The sequence below is a fragment of the Equus quagga genome, chromosome 22 (genome assembly GCF_021613505.1).
Source record: "Equus quagga isolate Etosha38 chromosome 22, UCLA_HA_Equagga_1.0, whole genome shotgun sequence".
In the NCBI taxonomy this organism is placed as follows: domain Eukaryota; kingdom Metazoa; phylum Chordata; class Mammalia; order Perissodactyla; family Equidae; genus Equus; species Equus quagga.
Window position 1 is genome coordinate 36,795,703 of NC_060288.1, and position 19,740 is coordinate 36,815,442.

The 19,740-nt window shown below is 44.1% G+C and overlaps 1 protein-coding gene across 2 annotated transcripts in view; it reads right to left on the minus strand.

Moving 5' to 3' along the window:
• The window catches only part of MYOM2 (myomesin 2), a 92,511-nt gene that overhangs the window by 20,288 nt on the left and 52,483 nt on the right, over positions 1-19,740 (minus strand). For both annotated transcript variants that reach the window (XM_046648741.1, XM_046648739.1), the window contains 10 exons: positions 18,505-18,661; positions 18,314-18,420; positions 16,112-16,156; positions 15,353-15,489; positions 9,967-10,111; positions 9,794-9,853; positions 7,817-7,884; positions 4,147-4,260; positions 3,858-3,945; positions 3,284-3,322 (listed from right to left, as the gene is read on the minus strand). In XM_046648741.1, the coding sequence (XP_046504697.1) occupies positions 3,284-3,322; positions 3,858-3,945; positions 4,147-4,260; positions 7,817-7,884; positions 9,794-9,853; positions 9,967-10,111; positions 15,353-15,489; positions 16,112-16,156; positions 18,314-18,420; positions 18,505-18,661 (960 nt within the window). The remainder of the gene's footprint in view (positions 1-3,283; positions 3,323-3,857; positions 3,946-4,146; positions 4,261-7,816; positions 7,885-9,793; positions 9,854-9,966; positions 10,112-15,352; positions 15,490-16,111; positions 16,157-18,313; positions 18,421-18,504; positions 18,662-19,740) is intronic.

The following is a 19,740-nucleotide window of genomic DNA, read 5'->3' on the forward strand; positions in this document are numbered from 1 at the left end:
CAGGCAGATGCCCATATGTGCACACAGCATCCTCCATGAAGGTGCCCATATGTGCATACAGCATCCTCCATGAAGGTGCCTGTATGTGCACACAGCATCCTCCAGGCAGATGACTGTAACTCAGACATATATTTTCACAATGGGTTTATTTGCACCCACAGAATTGTAGAGCTTTAAATCTGGGTGATCACCTTGTCCCAATTTCTTATTATATGGATGAGGAGACTGGGGGACTCTAACTATGTCTATATCTGTATTTATGCGCAGCAAACTTGCTTGATAACCAAGCATACCCTTTAACTTTCAGAATGCAGAGGACCAACTGTTTTGTTGCGTGGGCGCATTAGCTGAGTGGGCAGGAGCACATGCTTTGCTCTGCGGTTACACAATGCCTCTGCGGGATTCTGTGTGGGATTGTGGATCCGGATGGCTGAGCCTGGAAGCTCAGGTGGCCAAAGCTAGGATCCCATTTTTATCTAAAGCCTCTATTGGCCCTGAAATCAAAACAAAATTCAGGGAGAGCAACTGATTGCTTCCCAAAGCTGCAACCCCCAAAGGGCCGTTTGGTCTTAGAAGCTATGGGGAACACCGTTTCCTCTCCCACACCAACCTGTGGAGGGGAATTTGGTTTAAAAAGCCAAGGAAACTCAAATGCTTTTTTGCTCCAGAAAATATAAAATTACTGTTCTGACAGCTCTTTATTTTCACTTTCAGAGGCGGCACTCCTTACATACACCTGGCGTCACACCTCACACTGCAGCATGTAACTATGGAGTTCGACCCCTCGCCTCTCCTAGGTGTAACTTCATCCCCTTCCATAAGGCAAGAGGCCAGTCAGTCATCCCAACATATAGGGCATGACTTCTCCAAACCAGCGTTTACATAGCTGTCAGCACAGCACCGAGGACTGTGTTCATCCTCTTCTCTCTGGGTTGTTTCAAGAAAAAATGCAGCTCAGTTCTGTCTGCTAACAGTCAGACTGAAAGGAGGCTCCACTTAATTCTGTAAACCCACTGATCAGAGGACAGGAGCCCCTTTGAATAAACTGCAAGATTTAAGGCTTAAAAACATTACCTGGTAGACTCTCTAAGCTGCACTGAAGAGGCTTGTGAAGATCACAACCACTTCCCAGCCTGCCCCGGGATGCGTGGGGATCTGCGAGTCTCCTGTGGACTGGACAGTGGGCCGCCTCCACGGAAGCCTCTCAAAGAGGCCAATGGGCGGGTGAGTGAGTGAGCGTGAGAGTGAGTGTGCACATGTGAGTGTGGGTCAGTGTGAGTGTGTGAGAGTGAGTGTGAATAAGTGTGAGCGTGGGGGCATGTGTGAGTATGCGGGAATGTGTGTGAGTGAGTGTGTCCTGTGTGTTTGCACCACTCATGCTCTCAGAAGAAACTGAAGGAGGCAGACGCACACGGTTTCCCTGAGGATGGAGGATGGAGGTGAGCACACTGAGGTCAGAGAGTCAAGGCCCCATGTTTTCTGGAAGGTGGACGGCACCAGGAACCAACAGCAATGAGGAGAGAGGTCGGCGATGGGTGAGGCACGTGACGTGGGACCCACAGATGTCACCTGACACTGATGCAAGACCACACCCACAGCGGCCAAGACACGCCAGGGTCACCCAGAAATTTCACCGCAGCAAGTGGGCCTCTGGGAGGACAGCGCCAAGGGGAGGAGGCAGGGCCTCTGGGCGCGCGGGGTCAGGCTCGGGGACCAAGGGTACAGGGCACGTGGGCTGCTGTAGGTCCTGGCTCGTCAGCACAGAGACATATTGTAGATCAAATAATGGTCGCTCCTACTCTTTTCGTGCTGAAACAACATGGTGTGCAAAGTCTTCCAGCACACAGAGGGCCTGGGTTCTCAGGAGAACAAAGGCTTAAAGCCAATGATGCCTGGAGCCCTGTGTCGGCTCCCTCCACCCCCATCTACCTCACAATAAAATGCCGTAGTCCTTCCAGGGGAAGGCGCCTCTAACTCGGGGTTCTGAGCAGACCGTGAGGGAAGCTACCTTCTGCACCAGCCTGGTCCTCACATGTGCCTCACTCTCCAGACAGGAGATCAGTATGCCATCTGTGAGCATGCTCTGTGATATTTTATACCAACTAAGCCCATGGCGTGTGACAGCAAAGCCACCTTTCAAATGGCTCAATCTGCCTTCACAATCATGGATACCCATGAAGTATAGCCATCTGGCCCATTAGTAACCATCAAGAGTAAAACTCATTTAAAACGTGATCACTTATTTGACCGAGCAAAAGCACAAAGGAATAAAATCTACCTTGCAGAGCTGTTTTGAGAAAGCAATGAAAAATAAACATAAGAAGCTTTTCAGAAAAATGCCAGGAGGACCATGATCTTAGGATAGAGAGAGATGCTAGCCTCCAGTTAGGGTCTGGCTCCCGCTGGCAGGACACCCCTGGTTAAGCCACTCAACTGTTGTAGGCCTTAGTTACTTGATCAGAAGATATAAATTAGGCAATCACTAGAAAGCTCGCAGTAATAAAATGTATAATTATATAATTCTTAGCATAAAACACTGTACAAATATAAGCCATTATTATCAAATTAATAACCAGTATCTTGGTTCTCACAGTTTCCATGGAAGGACAAACGGAGAGGAAGAATTTATCTGCAAAGTTAAAAAAAATGGTTTGATGGATGTGACACAAAGCCAGAGCTTTGCAATCCATGATTGCTATTCAATATCTGTAACAAAGACACTGATAGCAATTATGTGCAGAGCAATCATCAAAATCAACCCAAAGTAATTGGAAGAAGTGGCTAATTAGGAAGTCCAAACTGGGTTTTTTTTTTCTTGAGTAAAACATAGACTCCAGAGACTGGCCTGGTGGTGTAGTGGTTAGGTTCCCACACTATGCTTCAGCGGTCCAGAGTTCAGGGGTTCAGATCCCGGGTGTGGACCTCCATACCGCTTGTCAGTATGCTGTGGTAGTGTCCCACATACAAAATGGAGGAAGATGGGCCCAGATGTTAGCTCAGCAACAACCTTCCTCAAGCAAAAGGAGGAAGCTTGGCAATGGATGTTAGCTCAGCAACAACCTTCCTCATCAAAAAAAAAAGACATAGATTCTGACTATGATGCTGAAATCCCTTTAAAAACCATCACCGAAGCAGTCAGGTAACTGCTCTGCATTTAAGGCAGGCCCCGTTACAAGGCCCACACTGCAGCCCCACAGCTTCCGCCCACAGAGGTCAGTGCCTGTCTCAGGAAGCACTGGCTGTAGCACCAAAAGGACTTGAAAATTAGAAGGCATTTACTTACCACAGACTCTACTCATTGCCAAAATCATATCATCGTACACTGAAAGGGAGAAGGGAAATGGACCATTACAATGTGTAATTTCATCAGAAAGCAGCATTTTCATGTTTAATTAAATTGATACAGGAAATCGTGATGTTCATTTGAAAAATGAAACATTAAAATGGCAATATTTATCCATAAAAGTCTTGTGTGTGTAATAAATCCTTCTAACCTATTCACTTTTTAAACAAGGAACAAGAACATTTTACTCGACATAAATCCAACTGTACACTTAATTGAACCACTTCATCACTGTTTCAATCATTTTAACTACATTAGTAATGGGATAAAACTTGGCTCATGATGATAGACTAAAATGACATTTCATATAAACCCAATATCATACATTTTTCTGAAACATTGAAACAGCTTTGAATGCAACTAAGGTACAAATCTATTTTCTTCTACAGTGTTACTGCCAAAGAAACAATGTGTACTACGGCTAAGGATATGCATGAATGTGCCTTCATAACGCATCTCATCCTGTTGGGGAAATGGATTTCTTTTTCGGAAAGCAAAGAAGGTTTTCTGTTACCTTTGCCAGCTATCTCAAGGACAGATACGTCCTGACCTCTCTCATCTTTCAAGGTTGCCTTATATTCACCATGGTCCTTCTTTGACAACTGCAAATAAAACACATCCCATATTTATGTAGAATCAATGCCATGATATAAAATGCAATAAACGCTAATACATTTTCTTTGCAAAACACGGAAGTTCAGGATGCAGATTGAGAGATAATGCAGGATTTACAAGTTATTTAAAAGACCTGTTTTCGTTTCATTTCATACGGAACCTGTCTTGCTTTATTTCACACAGAGTACCTTAGGTATGAGCAGCTCGCAGACTCCCTTCTCCAGATCAGGCAACTTTTCAGTTTCATACAGAACATCATCCTTCAGCCACTTGAAAACTGTTTCTTTCTTGGTGTTTGCAACCTACATGACAGAAATCTTACATTCAGTATGTGAATCACTCGGACTCCTAAGAAAAAAGTCTATTCAGATATAAAATCACAGAACTTTAAAAAATATAACATCAGTTTTTATTATAGACTGTCTCAGACAGAGGTTCATGGAAAAGCTGTCAGTCCTAAAAATGGCAAATACATTTCTAAATTCCAGCTTCTGAAATAATTAAGGCCTCTCAGTTGCACACGGAAGGACAAATGATTCCTCAGAGTTCTAGCCTGTGAAATTAGTAAGGATCTTTTGGTTTATGTGAAATGTCAGTAATGAAGACAAGTTGTAAGCAATGTACTTTAAAGTACATTGTACTTTATATAAAGTACAATGTACTTTAAATAAACTTTTTTGGTGAGGAAGATTGGCCCCAGAGCTAACATCTGTTGCCAATTTTCTCCTCTTTTTTCTTTTTTTTTTCTCCCCAAAGCCCTAGTACATAGTTGTATATCCTAGTTGTACATCCTTCTAGCTCTTCTCTGTGAGACACCACCTTAGCATGGCTTGACAAGTCATGCTAGGTCCTCACCCAGGATCTGAACTGGCAAAACCTCGGGCCACAGAAGTAGAACGTGCAAACTTAACCACTATGCCACCAAGCCCGCCCCAGCAACGTACTTTAAAATTATAAATAATATGAAATATGCTTAGAGGTCTACAGAACCGTTCAGTGGCTGCTTTTCTGGCAATGGGACATTCCAGATGCAACTCTGTAGAGGGAATGAAATCTTAACAGAAAATAAACCCAATGGGGATGGGAACATTCCTTCTGCTAAAATTCCTCACAATTCAATCAACGACATGATCTTGAACTTGAAACTGAGCTTTGTAGAATTCCAGAGATGAGCAAGCACTTTGGTTCACACGCTCTGACATACATGTCATCCTGGTGAGAGAGAAGTCCGGCTCCATGTGAACGGAAGTGACCATACTGGATCATGTGAGACAGAGGATTCTGCATTTGCATCCCGTACGGGTGCAACAAAAGTGGTGTCAATGACTAAAAGAGTAAATTATAAACGTTCAGATGGCGTGATCAGTTCTGATGGTGTGGCAGTGCCACATGGTTTAGGATTTCCCGTATCGGCTGTGTCAACTGGTATAATTAGTGACAGCACCAGAAAGTGACCCCCAGACAGCAGACATCCTGAATGTCTTACTCACACGCGTGCCCCAGGGCATGGCATGGAATTATAGAGAAGCAATTCCATAAAGCTTCGTTGAACAACTGGAGGAGTGCCTCCCGCTGGCCTGGGGAGTAGGATCTTCTTTCCAAGGACAGAACCACAGTTTGAAAATAAAGGATAGGCTGGACTGTAGCTAAACTATTCTAGCGGATGATCTCCTTTACTCTAACATTTCCAAATGGCGTCCATTTTCAGTGCCAGTCCATGCTTTTACTGTGCCTCCCATAATTCAATACTGCTTCCTCTTACTCTCAATTTCCAAGATATTTTAAATTGTGGGTCCTTGTGTGCTAAATAAAAAGGTAATTTCCAATGACCTTCAACCTCTGTTCTCTAAAACAAACGTCCTCTATTTATTTCTCCTATAGCTGGGGAGGTCCTTATGCCCCTAAATAACTCATTTGTCTCTTCTCTGAACTTTCTGCAATTTCTCTACCATTCTTCAGATATGGGCACCTAACACGAATATAAATGCCTAGAAAAGAAAATGACAAGATTGCTCCTGAGACATCATGGGGCACGGGGCTGACTCACGTTCCAACAGTAGACACTCCCTGAGCCTCCACTTAGCTGTTTAGGAACTTTCTTTCAGATTTTCCTCTGTTTCTGACTGAAGTTTCTCTTATCTTAAACTTTTCCTTTCAAAGATGGGTTTCTCTCAAGTTATAACATGCATGTATCCTCGCATAAATTTTCTCCATGAGTTTTGATATGTGAGTAAAGAAAAGAATAACCATCTGCCAAAGTATTATCAAGGGAAACACTATGTGGAAGAGGGTTTACAGAATCATAAGATCGGTAGGGACACAAGTATTCATGACATCCCCAGGACTTATTCCTCTTACAACTGGAAGTTTGTGCCCTTTGACAACTTCTCCCGTTTCTCCCACACACCAGGCCTTGGTGACCACCATTTTACTCCGTCTATAAGTTCAGGTTTTTTAGATTCCACATATAAGTGATATCATACAATATTTGTCTTTCTCTGACTTATTTCACTTAGTCTAATGCCCTCAAGGTCCCCCCATGTTGCAGCATGCAGCAGAATTTCCTTCCTTTTTAAGGCTGAGTAATATTCCATTGTTTGGATAGACCACATTTCATTTAGCCATTCATCCGTTGATGGACACTTGGGTTGCTTCCACTTTTTGGCTACTGTGAATGATGCTGCCATCAACATGGGTGTATACATATATAGATGAGTTCCTCCTTTCAATTCCTTCCTATGCTGGATCGTATGGTGAGTCCATGTTTAATTTTTGAGGAACTGCCATACTGTCCTCCACAGCAACCAGCCTCTTAATTTACACCTGAATAATTAACTCCTAGTTTCCTTCCCACATGGCTCTTTCATAGTTCAGCTCCCCTGTCGTGGTGCTGGACATCCCTGGAGCAGTCTCCATGTCCCTATTGACCTGCATCGTCCTTGGTCATCCTCCAGCACTTGGCTCAGGAATCTCTGCTTTGTTGAAACTGTCTGTCTGCTCTTCCCTCTTACCCGCTGGAGTGTAAGCAGCTTGAGGACAAAAACCACTGCATTGTTGACCTTGTCCCCCAGCCTCTTCTTCAGTAACAGTCACAGAGCGGGTGCTCATTAAAGTTTGTTCTACAAAACCCAGATTTTTATATTTAGTAGTAATTAAGGTTTAATTTACTACCGAATTGTTAACGCAAAGCTTAAGCATCTTATTCCCAAAGCATACCTTTTATTTCCTAAAAAAATCATATAAGCATCATGAAAATTACCAGGTAACTTTCATCATAGCATATTTTATCAGAAATTTACTTACTGAAACTGTTTTTTTATGCTTTTTGGTGAGGAAGATTGGCCCTGAGCTAACATCTGTTGCCAACCTTCTGCCTTTTGTTTTTCCCTCTCCCCTTAGCCCCAGCACATAGATGTGTATCCTGGTTGTAAGTCTTTCTAGTTCTTCTATGTGGGATGGCTCCACAGCATGGCTTGATGAGTGGTATGTAGGCCTGCGCCCAGGATCCTAACCAGCGAACCTGGTGCCGCTGGAGCAGAGCACGCTATCTTAACCACTTTGCCACAGGGCCAGCCCCTAAAATCTTAAATAAATATCTTTGTAAACTACCTCCTTGAATCTTCTTTTGCTGGTCACAACACTGTAGTGTTCTCATGAAGAATAAAGAGAAGCAACAAAAGTCGAAGTGCTGGGTTGTCCACGAGACCCAAAAGTCGCTCTGTCCACCCACCCTCGCCTCTCTCAGCACACACGTTTCACCATCACCCGCGGCTGACGGCCTCTGCTTCCCTGAGACGGCTCTCTGACGGCCACAAGAACAAGCTGCTCACTGCGTTCCTGTCAGGACCGACTGCTCACCTTACAAATAAGCCGAACATCACAATCTTCTGTAACGTCCCAGTGCAGGTACTCAGCAAAATGAGGGCCTGAGGGGGAGAAAGAGGGGAACAGTGTTGAAAAGGAAAAAAGAAATAAAAAAAATATATATCTATGAGTGCATTTTTGGCAGAAAACAATAGTTGTTCAGTATGAAACCAGGATAACTAATTTTCAGGGCTCCAAGGTCAAAGTGTGATTTTCTACTGCAATCTGTATTTGGGAGTGAGAATATCCTGGTTAATCTCTCCTGCTTGCTGACATCTAATATCTATTGTTCTTTAGAAAGAAGAATATGAAATCATTATTTTTTTTTTCTCAAGTCGTATGTCTAACTGAGTATCTCAATGGCATAGTACATAAAAATTTTAAAATAGGAGAATAGAGATAAGATGAAGAAGAAACAGCTTGACCTAGCAATTTTGGAAATGCGTATTTTATTTATATAGCATTCAAAGTCAAGGAGGGATCTATATATGTTTTTCATAAATGTCATCTTATTTAAAATAAGTGTAGAAGTGACCCATCTACTAATAACGACATAATTAGCCCATTCAACACAAAAATATAAAGCAGATTTAGAAAGTATTTATTGATTTCTTTTGTATAAGTGCATTCTACAAAGTTGGTAAAAAAAAAAACTTATAATGTAGAAATGAGTAAAATAAAATTTTTAACTATTAAAAATAAAAATCACTTAAAGATAATGTGTTGATTTTATATTTTATAAACCATATTCTCACTTTTTTCAAAAGCTATAGAAATCCCATATAAAAATTATTCTTTAAATAAATCCTTGGATTATATTTTAGATTCTAAAACTAATCCATTTTCCTTTCTATCTAGTTAATGCACATTTTTATAAACAACATATTTAAATATATTGTTTGTAGTTAAATAGTTAAAACATTTAAAAGTTAAAGAGACAAAAAGTGCAAACAATTTTAAGTAAAAAGCAAGTTCCTGGCAATTGAAATTGCTTCTACAGCCCTGGCTACATTTCAAAGCCTAATAATTCACCCGCTCCATTCTTTTTTTTTTTTCTTTTTTGTCAAAATGGCTGCACTGTGTCTGGACATTGAGGACGGAGATGCCCTGCCCTGATCCCCACCCGGCTGTGAGGTCACCTCCTTTATCACTCATTTGCTAAGTACTGAGCTCCACCCTGTAGGAAGCGTCCTGGATGCTGCAAAAGATACAGAACAGGCAGTCCCCGGTCCTCAGGAGTTCCAGTCACATTAACCTCCAAGTGAATGCTCAGATAAGGCCTGCTGGAGGAACCCCAGGGGGCGGGCAGGCAGGGGAAGCTACAGCGAGGCTTCAAGATCTGCTGTGGACTTTGCTGCCTCAGTTTGAGAGGTGGCCATGGGGGAGCATCCTGGAGTGACAAGACGGCAAAGAGGTGGGAATGTGCCTGGCAAAATGGAAGACCTTAAAGACACCGGTCAGCTCATCCAGAAGTTGCACTGGGCAAGGAGGCAAACAAACTTTGGTTCAGTGAGGCGGGCAGATTATGGAAAGCCTAAATTCAGCCAGTAAGCTACGTAGTTATTCAAGAGTTTTAAGGAAAGGAGTACCTAAAAGAAATGAGTGTTTGGGAAAATTTATCTTCTAGCAGTGTATAGAAGAAACCAGTTAGTTAGTTAGCAAGTTGGCCACAGGGCCTGGTTCAACTGACCATTTCTTGGACTCGGATAGTAACAGGAAATATGAACGCTAAGCTACAGATTCCCAGGCTTTTTAAGAGAGAAGCAAGAAAAAATACAGATGGAAAAAATGAAAACGTCAAAGAACAGAAAAGAACCCAAATTTCTGCAGATAAAAACTGGTCTAACTTCTTGACCCTTTAAAATAGCATTTAGAGTGGTTAGGCTTTATGGATGTAGGATGCTGCTGTAGACAAATACGGAAATCCTAAATCTTCTGTATGCTGGTGGTGGGGGCAAGTCAACCACTTACCTTGTTTCCTGAGAAATTCTTTTCTTTGAAATTCAGCCTCGTCCAGGACAGCCCTGAATGCTAATTTCAACATGTAAGAGAAAAGAAGAAATGAAATACGTTTGCTTCTGTCTAGTCACAAGAATTTCTTTTGAATTGGACATGGACACATGAACATATTCAACACAGCCTACCATCTCCAATAAGAACCAGCGAAGATTGATTTTTGGCATTTCCGTCGTGAATCTGCACAGTGTAGGTGCCTTCGTTCTCAACAGTAAATCGATCCATTACCATCTCAATAATGCCAGTGGCTTTGTCACATTTAATTTTGTGTGTCTGGAAGCAATAAAGGAAACAGAATTCCACAGTGAAATTCCTTCTTCCAGTTTCAACCCTGATATTTAATAGTTGGCAGTGTCTATTATATCTTAAGGGATTGTGACACATGTAAAAACACAAAATGCAATTTTATCCACGAAACCTCTTGGTGAACCAGACATCAGATAAGGGACACCGGTGTTCACTGGGTGACGAAGCCCTAGTCCTGTGTGGGAGCTTCCACAGCCCAAAGTCTCCAGCAGAAACTCTGCACACTCTCCAGGAACAAGCAGCTAACGGAAGATACTTAAAAACGTGCGAGAAAATAAAGTGGTGTGCACGTTAGCATATCCCACACTGTTACAAAACCACATGTCGCTAGCAACAATGACACAATCCACCACCACACCATCCTCAGCCCTCAAGGACTCTGGGAACCACAGGCTTTGCGACTGCTGCCATTGATCAGGGGTGCAGGAGCCTTATGCAAGGAGAGCACAGACTTTTAGGGAGAGCACAGAGGAGTACTTTATGCTTCTGAACCCCAGTACCTAATGCTTCCCCTCCTTTCTGAGCCCCAGGACATGTTGCCTGGCACAGCCCCTACCCACTCTGGCCGTGGTCGCTATAACTGGACACTAGTCTCACTCCCTCTGATCAGCTCAAGGAGGACCGTCCTGGGATTGCCTTTGGAATTAGCTGGTGCCTTCCCCGTGGGCTCCACGCAGCCCCTGCCTCCCCTTCAGGGGCACACCTCCCAGTGGTTCCACTGTCCTCTTGCCACCTGCCTATCTTGCTAGATGGTGAGTCCCTGAGAACTGGGACTGCGTCACTCACCTTTGCAACCCCACCCAGTGCCTAGCACACTGCCTGGCAGGCAATAAATACCAAATAAATGTGGAATGACTAATGAGAAAGTCAACCTGTGGCTTATCAGCTGCCGCCTGGGGCACTGAGCTGGCTGTGGTCTCCTGATGCTGTTGAGCGGTGCTGAGCAAAGTTTCTACAGGGGCATTCTTATTCCTTGCATCTTCCCACCGTTACTCTCCAGCAACAAATTCTGTGCTGGCCTTCATTCCTTTAACATGCATTGTTAAGCTGCTCCAACAAAATTCAAAGCTGAGGGAACGGGAGTCGCCAAGATGAACCGGGCACAACCTCTGACCTCAGGGTTTACAGGCCAATAGGAGACACACAGATGCCCAAATCACTACAACACAGGCAGAAAGGGTTTAAGAACGAGCCAGAGAGGCACCGTCTAGCTAAGAGCAGCAGAGGCTGGCCTGGGAACCAGCCTTCCTTCTACCTGCAGACCCGGGAAGACTTCTCTGTCAGCGCAGCTCCTCCCTTCCGATGAGGCCTCAGGGAAACCGTGCAGCTGTCCCAGTGTGTCCCCTCAACCCCTCCCTGCTTTGATCCCCTCCTTCCTCAGCACCTGCCCCACCACCCCCATCACCCCCACCACCATGGATGAACATGCCCAGACCCCACAGTCCGCTATCCGGGCAGATCTGAGCAGCAACACTTTCCAACACTGCCACCCACCCAAAGCTCGCCTCTCCTTCAGACTCTGCTCTCATCACGTGCGATGAGCTAACAGATACTGAGATGTTTTACGGCCATTAATGGACTGTGGTTTATTCCACTGGGACAATACGGGATCTGAAATTAGGCAGGGGTCCTGGAGGTGGAAGGACCACATCCAAAGAATGATTCATCCTAAAGGCTGCAGTAATGCAGAGAAAGGATGCATAGAGGCCCCTGGACTCAAGAGTCTCCTTAGCAACACCAGCCCTGACATCTCAGACGGCCTGATCCTCTGGACTCCACCTCCGCACCCAGAATGAACAACAGGACGATAATGTTTGCAATGGACACTTCCTGCAGGCATTCATTCTTCCTTCCAGATGGAGCCCTGCTGGGATTTAAGCGATGACTTCCCAACCTGAAGAATGACCTGAACCATGAAGGCCGGAGGCTGGGAGCAAGATGAGCAGAATAAACACCATAATCTGTGACCAGCAGCAAAAAAGCGGGATGACCACAGGAAACTCCACTCCTTCCCTCTAGACACCACACTCCTCCTATAATCCTTACCCCAATCGGAATACGAAAAAGAATTTCTATCTGTAGGTAACTAACAGATAATTTGTAAGTTTAACCAGAGAAACCGCATTTTCTGACAAATCACGTGCATTTATTTTCACAATGCTCTTGCTTCTCTTTAAGGTCACATCTATATTTTGTTATTCCAAAAGCCAGTGTCACAAGAAAGAGTTTACAATATGAACATTAGCAACATAAGGACTCTGTTGGGTTTATATCTGAGTTCATTTCCCTCGGCATCAGGCACCGTTGCTAAACTCTCCTGCCTGGCATTCGAGGCCACTGTCTTCTGACCCCTTTCCTTTTATCTGACTGTATTTCCCAGATCAAAGTAAGCGCTCTCCAGGCTGCCCACCCTCTTCCCACCCGCATCCGTTATGCTGTCCACTCTCGGCTGCCACAGGCAGCAGGACTCACTGTCTTCACCTCCATCCCAGGTTCCTCCTCCTTCTGACTCCACCATAATCCTCTGTTCCTGTAATCTCCCTAGCTGCTTCAGCCTCTCCAAACTGCTTTCTCTGAATTCAGACAGTGTTTACTGTACTGTTTTAACAAACCCTTAATTCTGTATTTTTTCTATATCACTCTCTCATGGAAGCTGCATTTCTCCAACTCAGGGACAACCCCCAGGAGGGCAAGCTTACGTCTCCCTTTCTGTCCCTGCTGTGTGGTCAGCTATGGCAGATAATCAACATCGACGGCAGAATATACACGGCCGTCCACCAGGAATGGAGCCTGATCATCCAAGTTCCAAGGGAAACTGCTGCTTCCGGCTCTGTTTGATCCAGTAAGACCTCCAGCTTTTAAGTGCACAAAGCCCAGCCCCCACCTCCAGGCCTTGACCTCCAGGAAACATAAAAAATCACCTTCACAATTAGAAATTTCAAGATTATTTCAAACGTGTAAAGTGCACAATAAGTACTTGTATAAGATCATTTAGATTTTTTCCAAATGGGAAACTGGAGCAGGGAACTGGTATAAGTAAAACAATAGAGATAGAAATGAATGAGAAAGCTTGACCTCAGATACTTCTTGAAAGAGATCATTTTAAGAAACGGTATTGATCACAGGAAGTGGAGACACTGGGTCTCCCCTACTCGAGACTCAAGGAGTGCTCAGAGGGACCAGAAGCAGGAGTCCAATAGCTGCCATGGGTGGACCCTGGCCATGCACCTTGAGCATCTTTGCAGTTCTGAGTATTTGCCTTTGAATAAGAAGAGCTAACTTCAAGCTGATTGGACAAACACACTGTTCTTATTTGTGTGGCGTTACACTCACTTCAAGCATCTTTAAGTGGAGAACTATAGGAACCCGCTCCAATTAGGTCTGAGAGGTAAGAAGGGACAACTCTCACCAACCAGATTCCTAACAATACAGTAGCCTTTTCAATTTCCTCAGCTACTGCACTGCAGTGTCTGAGCAGGTCTTAGAAAATAATTAGGCTTCTTGCTATTGCCATTATGCAGCAAGCTGAAGTTCAATGATTTTATGGGTGCCATAAATACAGGCTTTTATGTGACTTTCACAAAATAGCATCAATCTGCACATGGAAAAGTCACCTGTGGATTGCTAATTAAAGAAGTGAAATAGTACAGCCATATTCCAAAAGATTAGCCGGGTACAACAACATCCGTTTTTAAAGCAAGCCCCATACCGCAGTTAGGAAATGTTAATCAAAAGATGTTCTGCCAATAAAGCACAATTACACTAAGTCTCATTTCATTTCCCAGCTTGGCCTCCGCTCAAAGGAAATTTCTCCAATTACCTTGATCATGCAGAACCCCCATAGACAATAGTCATTTGCTGGGGTTTTTTTGCAGCCAGGAAGAAACTCCATGGTTTCTACTTATTAGCCAATACTCCTCCTGTACCATTCTTAAAGTCTGTCATTATTCTCACAGGAAAGATCAATTGGATAAGAAAAATCTCATGATCTTTGTCTATGCAAGATTTCTGCCTGACAGACGTTCATCCAACCAACTAGCCTTTACTAAGTACCCATCAGACACAGAGGCTGGACTAGGAATGAGGAGTCCGGCTCAGAGAAACAGTAAGTGGGCTGCTCACATGGCAAGAGCAATTCCTACATCTCAAGCCTTCTATTAATATTTGGGTAATGGTCAAAGGAATGAGGCATTCAGGACTTAGGCTGATAGCTAAATACACCAACAATACTACATACTGGGTATCAAGGGAAAAGAGACTAGAGGAGGTAAAGATGGTAGAATTTGAGAGACCCCAAGCTCACCACTGAACAATAAAGGCCCCATAAAACATAACGTCTTTTAACTGGGTCCCCAGGTGTGCTACAATTATTAGACAAGAGGAAATACACAGTCAGCCCTCCATATCCATGGGTTCCACATCTGCGGATTCAACGAACCACAAATCGTGTATGTACAGTGTTTAGGATCCGCGGTTGGCTGAATCCGCAGATGTGGAACCCGTGGACACCAAGGGCTAACTAGGGGACCTGAGCACGTGTGGAATTCGGTATCCGTGGGGGTCCTGAAAACAGTCCTCCACAGATACCGAGGGACAACTGTATCAAAACATAGTGTTGCACAGCCAAACAAGGACTAACTAATCATTATAAGATTCATCCTACACAATTAAAAGTAGAACAAGGATGAAAGTGTTTGTATCATAGCTCGCTATGCATTCTTGACAGTTCTGCTCTCTCTGCCAGCCAGGCCAACAGAGTAGCCAAAAACTTAGGGAAGGTGCAGAAATTAATTTCCCTTCTATGGGAAGCTCTCAGTGAGGCGGGGGAGGACAACAGAGCAAAAACAGATGCCTTCAACACCATTACCAAGCATAAATAAACTGATCCATCAAGGATATTTCCCCCCTCTCCCACGTAATCTAAACTTTTCAATAAAAGCAAGCTCAACGTCTCTAGAACATAGTTTGTCATTTTTTAATTCCAACAGGCTTGGACTTAAAAGACTCCTGATCTCTTATCTACCCAGACCAAGTCGCTGAACATGGCAAGAATCAGCCATCTCTCATTCATCTTGTCAACCTTCTACACCCCAATTTCTACAGCTCAAAAGGGGATGAAAACAGACACAGAATATTGACTCTAATAAGTGATGCACCAGAGTAAACCCAGGCCCTCTCCGGAGGCAGAGGTCGTTCCACGGGACTCACCTCGCTGTCAGAGACTTCTCTGTCATTAATAATAAATCGGTAGCTGGCATCTGGTGATAAGTGCTCAGCCTGGAGCCAGAAGCGAACCTGGCCCTTATCAAAAATCTCATAAGCTAATTCAGATTTCAGAGGAATCGCTACAGGAAGGAAAGAAACCACAAGTCAATAATGCATGAATCCTTGTGAGAAGCAACAGTTGCATATTGTAGGAAAATATCAATCCTCATTAAATGTTTTGAGAATGTGAAACCCCGGAGTATTGAATTGGATGATGAAAACCAAAAGTAGAAAAGAAAAGTCTAGTTAGGCTGTTGTTGCGTGTAAAGCCCCTGCTATGTGAGTTCTGTGCATGTGCCTACTGTGTGAGTTGTGTGTGCATGTGCCTGCTGTGTGAGTTGTGTGTGTATGCATGCATGCACGGTGTGGCTTTCTCGATGGATCCAGTGACTACACATGGGTGTATTCTTTCTGTAGTCAATGAAATTCAGTAACTGGAGATCTATTTGACAGACATCTCATTTGAATTAGGGAGAGCTATACTAAACCCAAAATTCAAAACACTCTCTATGCAATGAGAATTTCTACGAATTACGATATAAGCTCATATTTGTGTTAAATGAGTAGGTGACAAGCCTGTAAGCTGGGAGCATCAGACAATGCCATCCTCTCCCCAGAGTGTTCCTTGGAGAGCTCCACACCCCAGGGACTATGGCCCTGCCTGGTTGGCAATTGCACCTGCAGGGCTCCAGGCTTACTTACTGGGATTTTTGATTTCGTTGCTCAGAGCCATCAAACGTTCAAGCTCTAAAATTAAGAAGAATACATTCATTGATTTTTGATCTATACGTTCAGAAGTCGGCAAACAATTGCAAGGCTAAACAATAGTAGAGATTTTACACCACCAAGATTAAAGTTGAGGATGTGGGAGAAATTTGAACTAGCAGTGGAAAGGATGTGGGGATAACTTTAACCTGCGAAGACTCTTCAATAAATTGTAAGTCATCTGCAACTAAGATCCTTGCCACTTAAATAACTAAAGGGACAGCTTAGGAGCTTAGGGCCGAGGTCTTGGGGAGTGGGGGCTTGGGGGAGGGGCAGGCATATTCCTGGAAGAGAGGAAGTCTTTGCAGAGGGGAAATTTAAAGAGATCCATTTCCAGACCCTCTAATCCCACATGAACTTTTCCTAAAATTGATCTGGCTGACTGAGAATGTGCGGGGAGCCTGTTATTTTCCTTCTTTCAAAATGTCCTTCCAACACACCTCTCATCCGCCCAGAATTCCTCTGTGGTGTTTTCCCACAAGTGAGAAAAAAAAGAAAGAAAACGAAATGCATCGTTCCTGAGAGTCCCAAGTGCAAGTTTTGAAAAATGGAAGATTCTAAACCATTTCTTCCTTTGTCTTCCTTCCTTCCTTTTTGCTTTTCTCCTTCCTTTCTTCTTAAAATTAGAATTTAGAAATGAGACTGTGGTCACGAGGGTATGTATGAACATGTTTATTTGAACTGAAAATCAAGTCAGACTTTCACTGACGGAAAGTAAACTCAGTCCGGGGGGTGGTCTGATAGGAAAGCCAATGCTCCCAATCGGGTCTTGTAGGAATTTCCATAGATCAAAGGAGGTAAATCTGTATCTCCAAGGTTTCACATAAAATATATTTAAAGTCCATGTACAATATAAAATATGCTGGAAACTTTCATCCATTGCAACTATTTAAAATTAGGTTGAAAATGTTGTCTATAAACTTAAAGATGGTGCCGAGGAGTACATCACTTTTCAGAATTCTTTAAGGATGTTTTGTGAGTAAAAAAGTGTTTGAAGACCCCTGAATTCGAGTCAGAAAGGGCAGCTTTAAAAGCATGAGGGCAGATTCTGGTCCGTTCCTGCGTGTCTGAGAGCAGCAAGCACACCAAGGACCCCGGGAAGCAGAGATAGTGCGGACCCCTCTGCTGCCCTCCTGCTGCGTCTTCTAAATTTGCATGAACTTACCCAATTTTACCCAACATGTGAGCCGCACCAGCAGACATCTGAAGCCATGAGGATGCTGTCTCCCAGCTGGGATCCGAGCTCTTTACCCCCACGACACCCATCCAGTGTCAGGATTCCTCGGGATCACCCCCTTCGCATGCTGCCAATCAAGATGCCAACTGATACCCCAAGGGCCTGTTTATCAAGCTTAAGGCATCCCAGAGGACCCTGCATTTTAACGGAGACTCAAAAGCTTTTAAAGACCCAAAGAAACTCGGAGATTTGAGGATTCTGCCCCACGCTACATAGTTCATGCCACGTCACTGGCTAATCATTTTTAAAACTTGTAAGGTTGACCCTGACCTGTAGGTAGGGTAGATGAGGGTTGGACAGAAATGAAATAAATATAAACCCAGCGTGACAGAATCCACCTCACGCGTCCATTTGCCTGCTGAACTCACATCTGTGAACCCACCTAAGCGTAACTACTGTTTTTCCCCGGTTCAGAGCAAACAGGCTTTTTCACTGCTTTCCAGTCTTCTATTTGTAAGAGAGTGAGAGACTTTGACTATGGCAATTAAATATTATTTCACACACATACAAATATATGTATATTTGTTTTCTTTTACCGTCCCTATTATTCAGTGTTGGGAGGATGTCTGTATGTCGCTCATTAATTTTATGGGCTTCCTTGCTAATATGCTACTTCCTACCTGCCAAACTCCGGAAATGGAACTAAAACTCAACTTGAAAAGTACAAGCGGAAGTTACATAAGCAACATGTCCTGGACCAGTGATTTATTTGGTGGATAGAGTACTAACTCTAGAGTTTGTTTAATTTCTAAAGTAACTTTTGACTTATAAAAAGTTTCCCCACCCCCAGCCTCCCACAAACACGTGCCCTTTTTCTAAGCAAATCAGTCTTTTCCACGTTAGTGTCAATCTTTGAAAGTGTTGTAAAACCCAAAAACAAGCCTGTGTCCCATAGATATTACCTTGTGGATCCAAGACAAAGCTGGAGGACACCCCATCCGTGTCACTTACAGACACAGAATAGGTCCCTAAGTCTTCTTTATCCGGATGCTTAAAGTACAGCTTCGAGCTGAAAGAGAAGAGGGGACATGAATTGCCCGTGTCTGCGGGGTCTCTGAGAGGCCACGAGGAGCAGCTTCAAAGTGTGACTTACTGGTCACCCACGGTTTCGACCTTGAACCTCTCATTATCCCCAATGTCCTCGTAGGATTTACACCAGGTGAACTGAGAGGCGTCCGTCATCTCCTGGCAGTCGAAACTCAGGTAGATGTTGCCTTCTTCATCTACTCCCGCACTGATCTCCTTAGTGCCTGCAGAGCAAGAAGAGGGGCAGACGTCTCAGGAACACGCTATCCTCTGGATTCTTTTTTGAGAGAGCCACTGGCACAGGCAGAGAGCTTACTTTACATTGAATCATCAGTTTTGAGTTACCATCCGTCTGGGACATTAAGTAGGAGAATCATGAAAGAGAGAACCACTCCAGGCAGGATACAGATGGCAGAGTGGTTGGGGTCTTTTTTACGTCCTCACATTTCTGTCCATTGCCTTTTCTGCATCCAGGACGGCTGGAGAAAGCTTTTAACAGCTGCTGGTCCTGGCCACAAAGCCCCATTTTCCCTCTGAGATCTCATGCCCTCACCTGTTCCCAGGGCCCAGGCAGCCGAGGTTACACAAGCTGATTTCACCCTCACACGGGCCCCTCTTCCCCCACCTTTTCCTTTGTGGGGGACAGTTTGTTTGTGGCTTTTTGACCAAGTGGACACCTGGCCCAACACAGGCCAGAGAGAATCTACCCTTAGGAATTAGGAACTGGAGGGGACACCTCAGCCTCGGCAGTGCGTGAAGCTGAGGCTGGGTACCTATGGACGCTCTCAGTTACCAAGGAGATGGAGAAGCACCAAGAGCCAGGTGGCAGAATAACACGAGGCCATATCCAGAGAGAGGAGAAACGAGAGAGGAAACATGTTCTACAGTTTCTGGTTGCATCTCTTTCTGCGACTCAGGTACCTTCTTTCCCCACGTATCCTGTGAGGCACCTCCCACCCTTGGAAGTACTTCCCTGTTAAGGTCACCTCAACTGGGTTTTTATTACTTGCAACCAAGGAAACTACCGAGGGCTTTATAATTTCCTGATCAAAATTCAGCAGTAGTATAAACGGCCATCATCATTCCTGCATGTTGTTTTATTGCTCCAAATAAAGACCCTGCCGACCCCACAAACCGACTTAAGGTGCCCGACTCCTACCCAGGGATGTTAGACCGTATGCAGGGCTTGAGTACACACTCCGTCTCACCTGCCAATCCAACTCTTCTGAAAACATGACAGGATACATATCATCCATCATTCATCCATCCACCCACCCATCCATCCATCCATCCATCCATCATC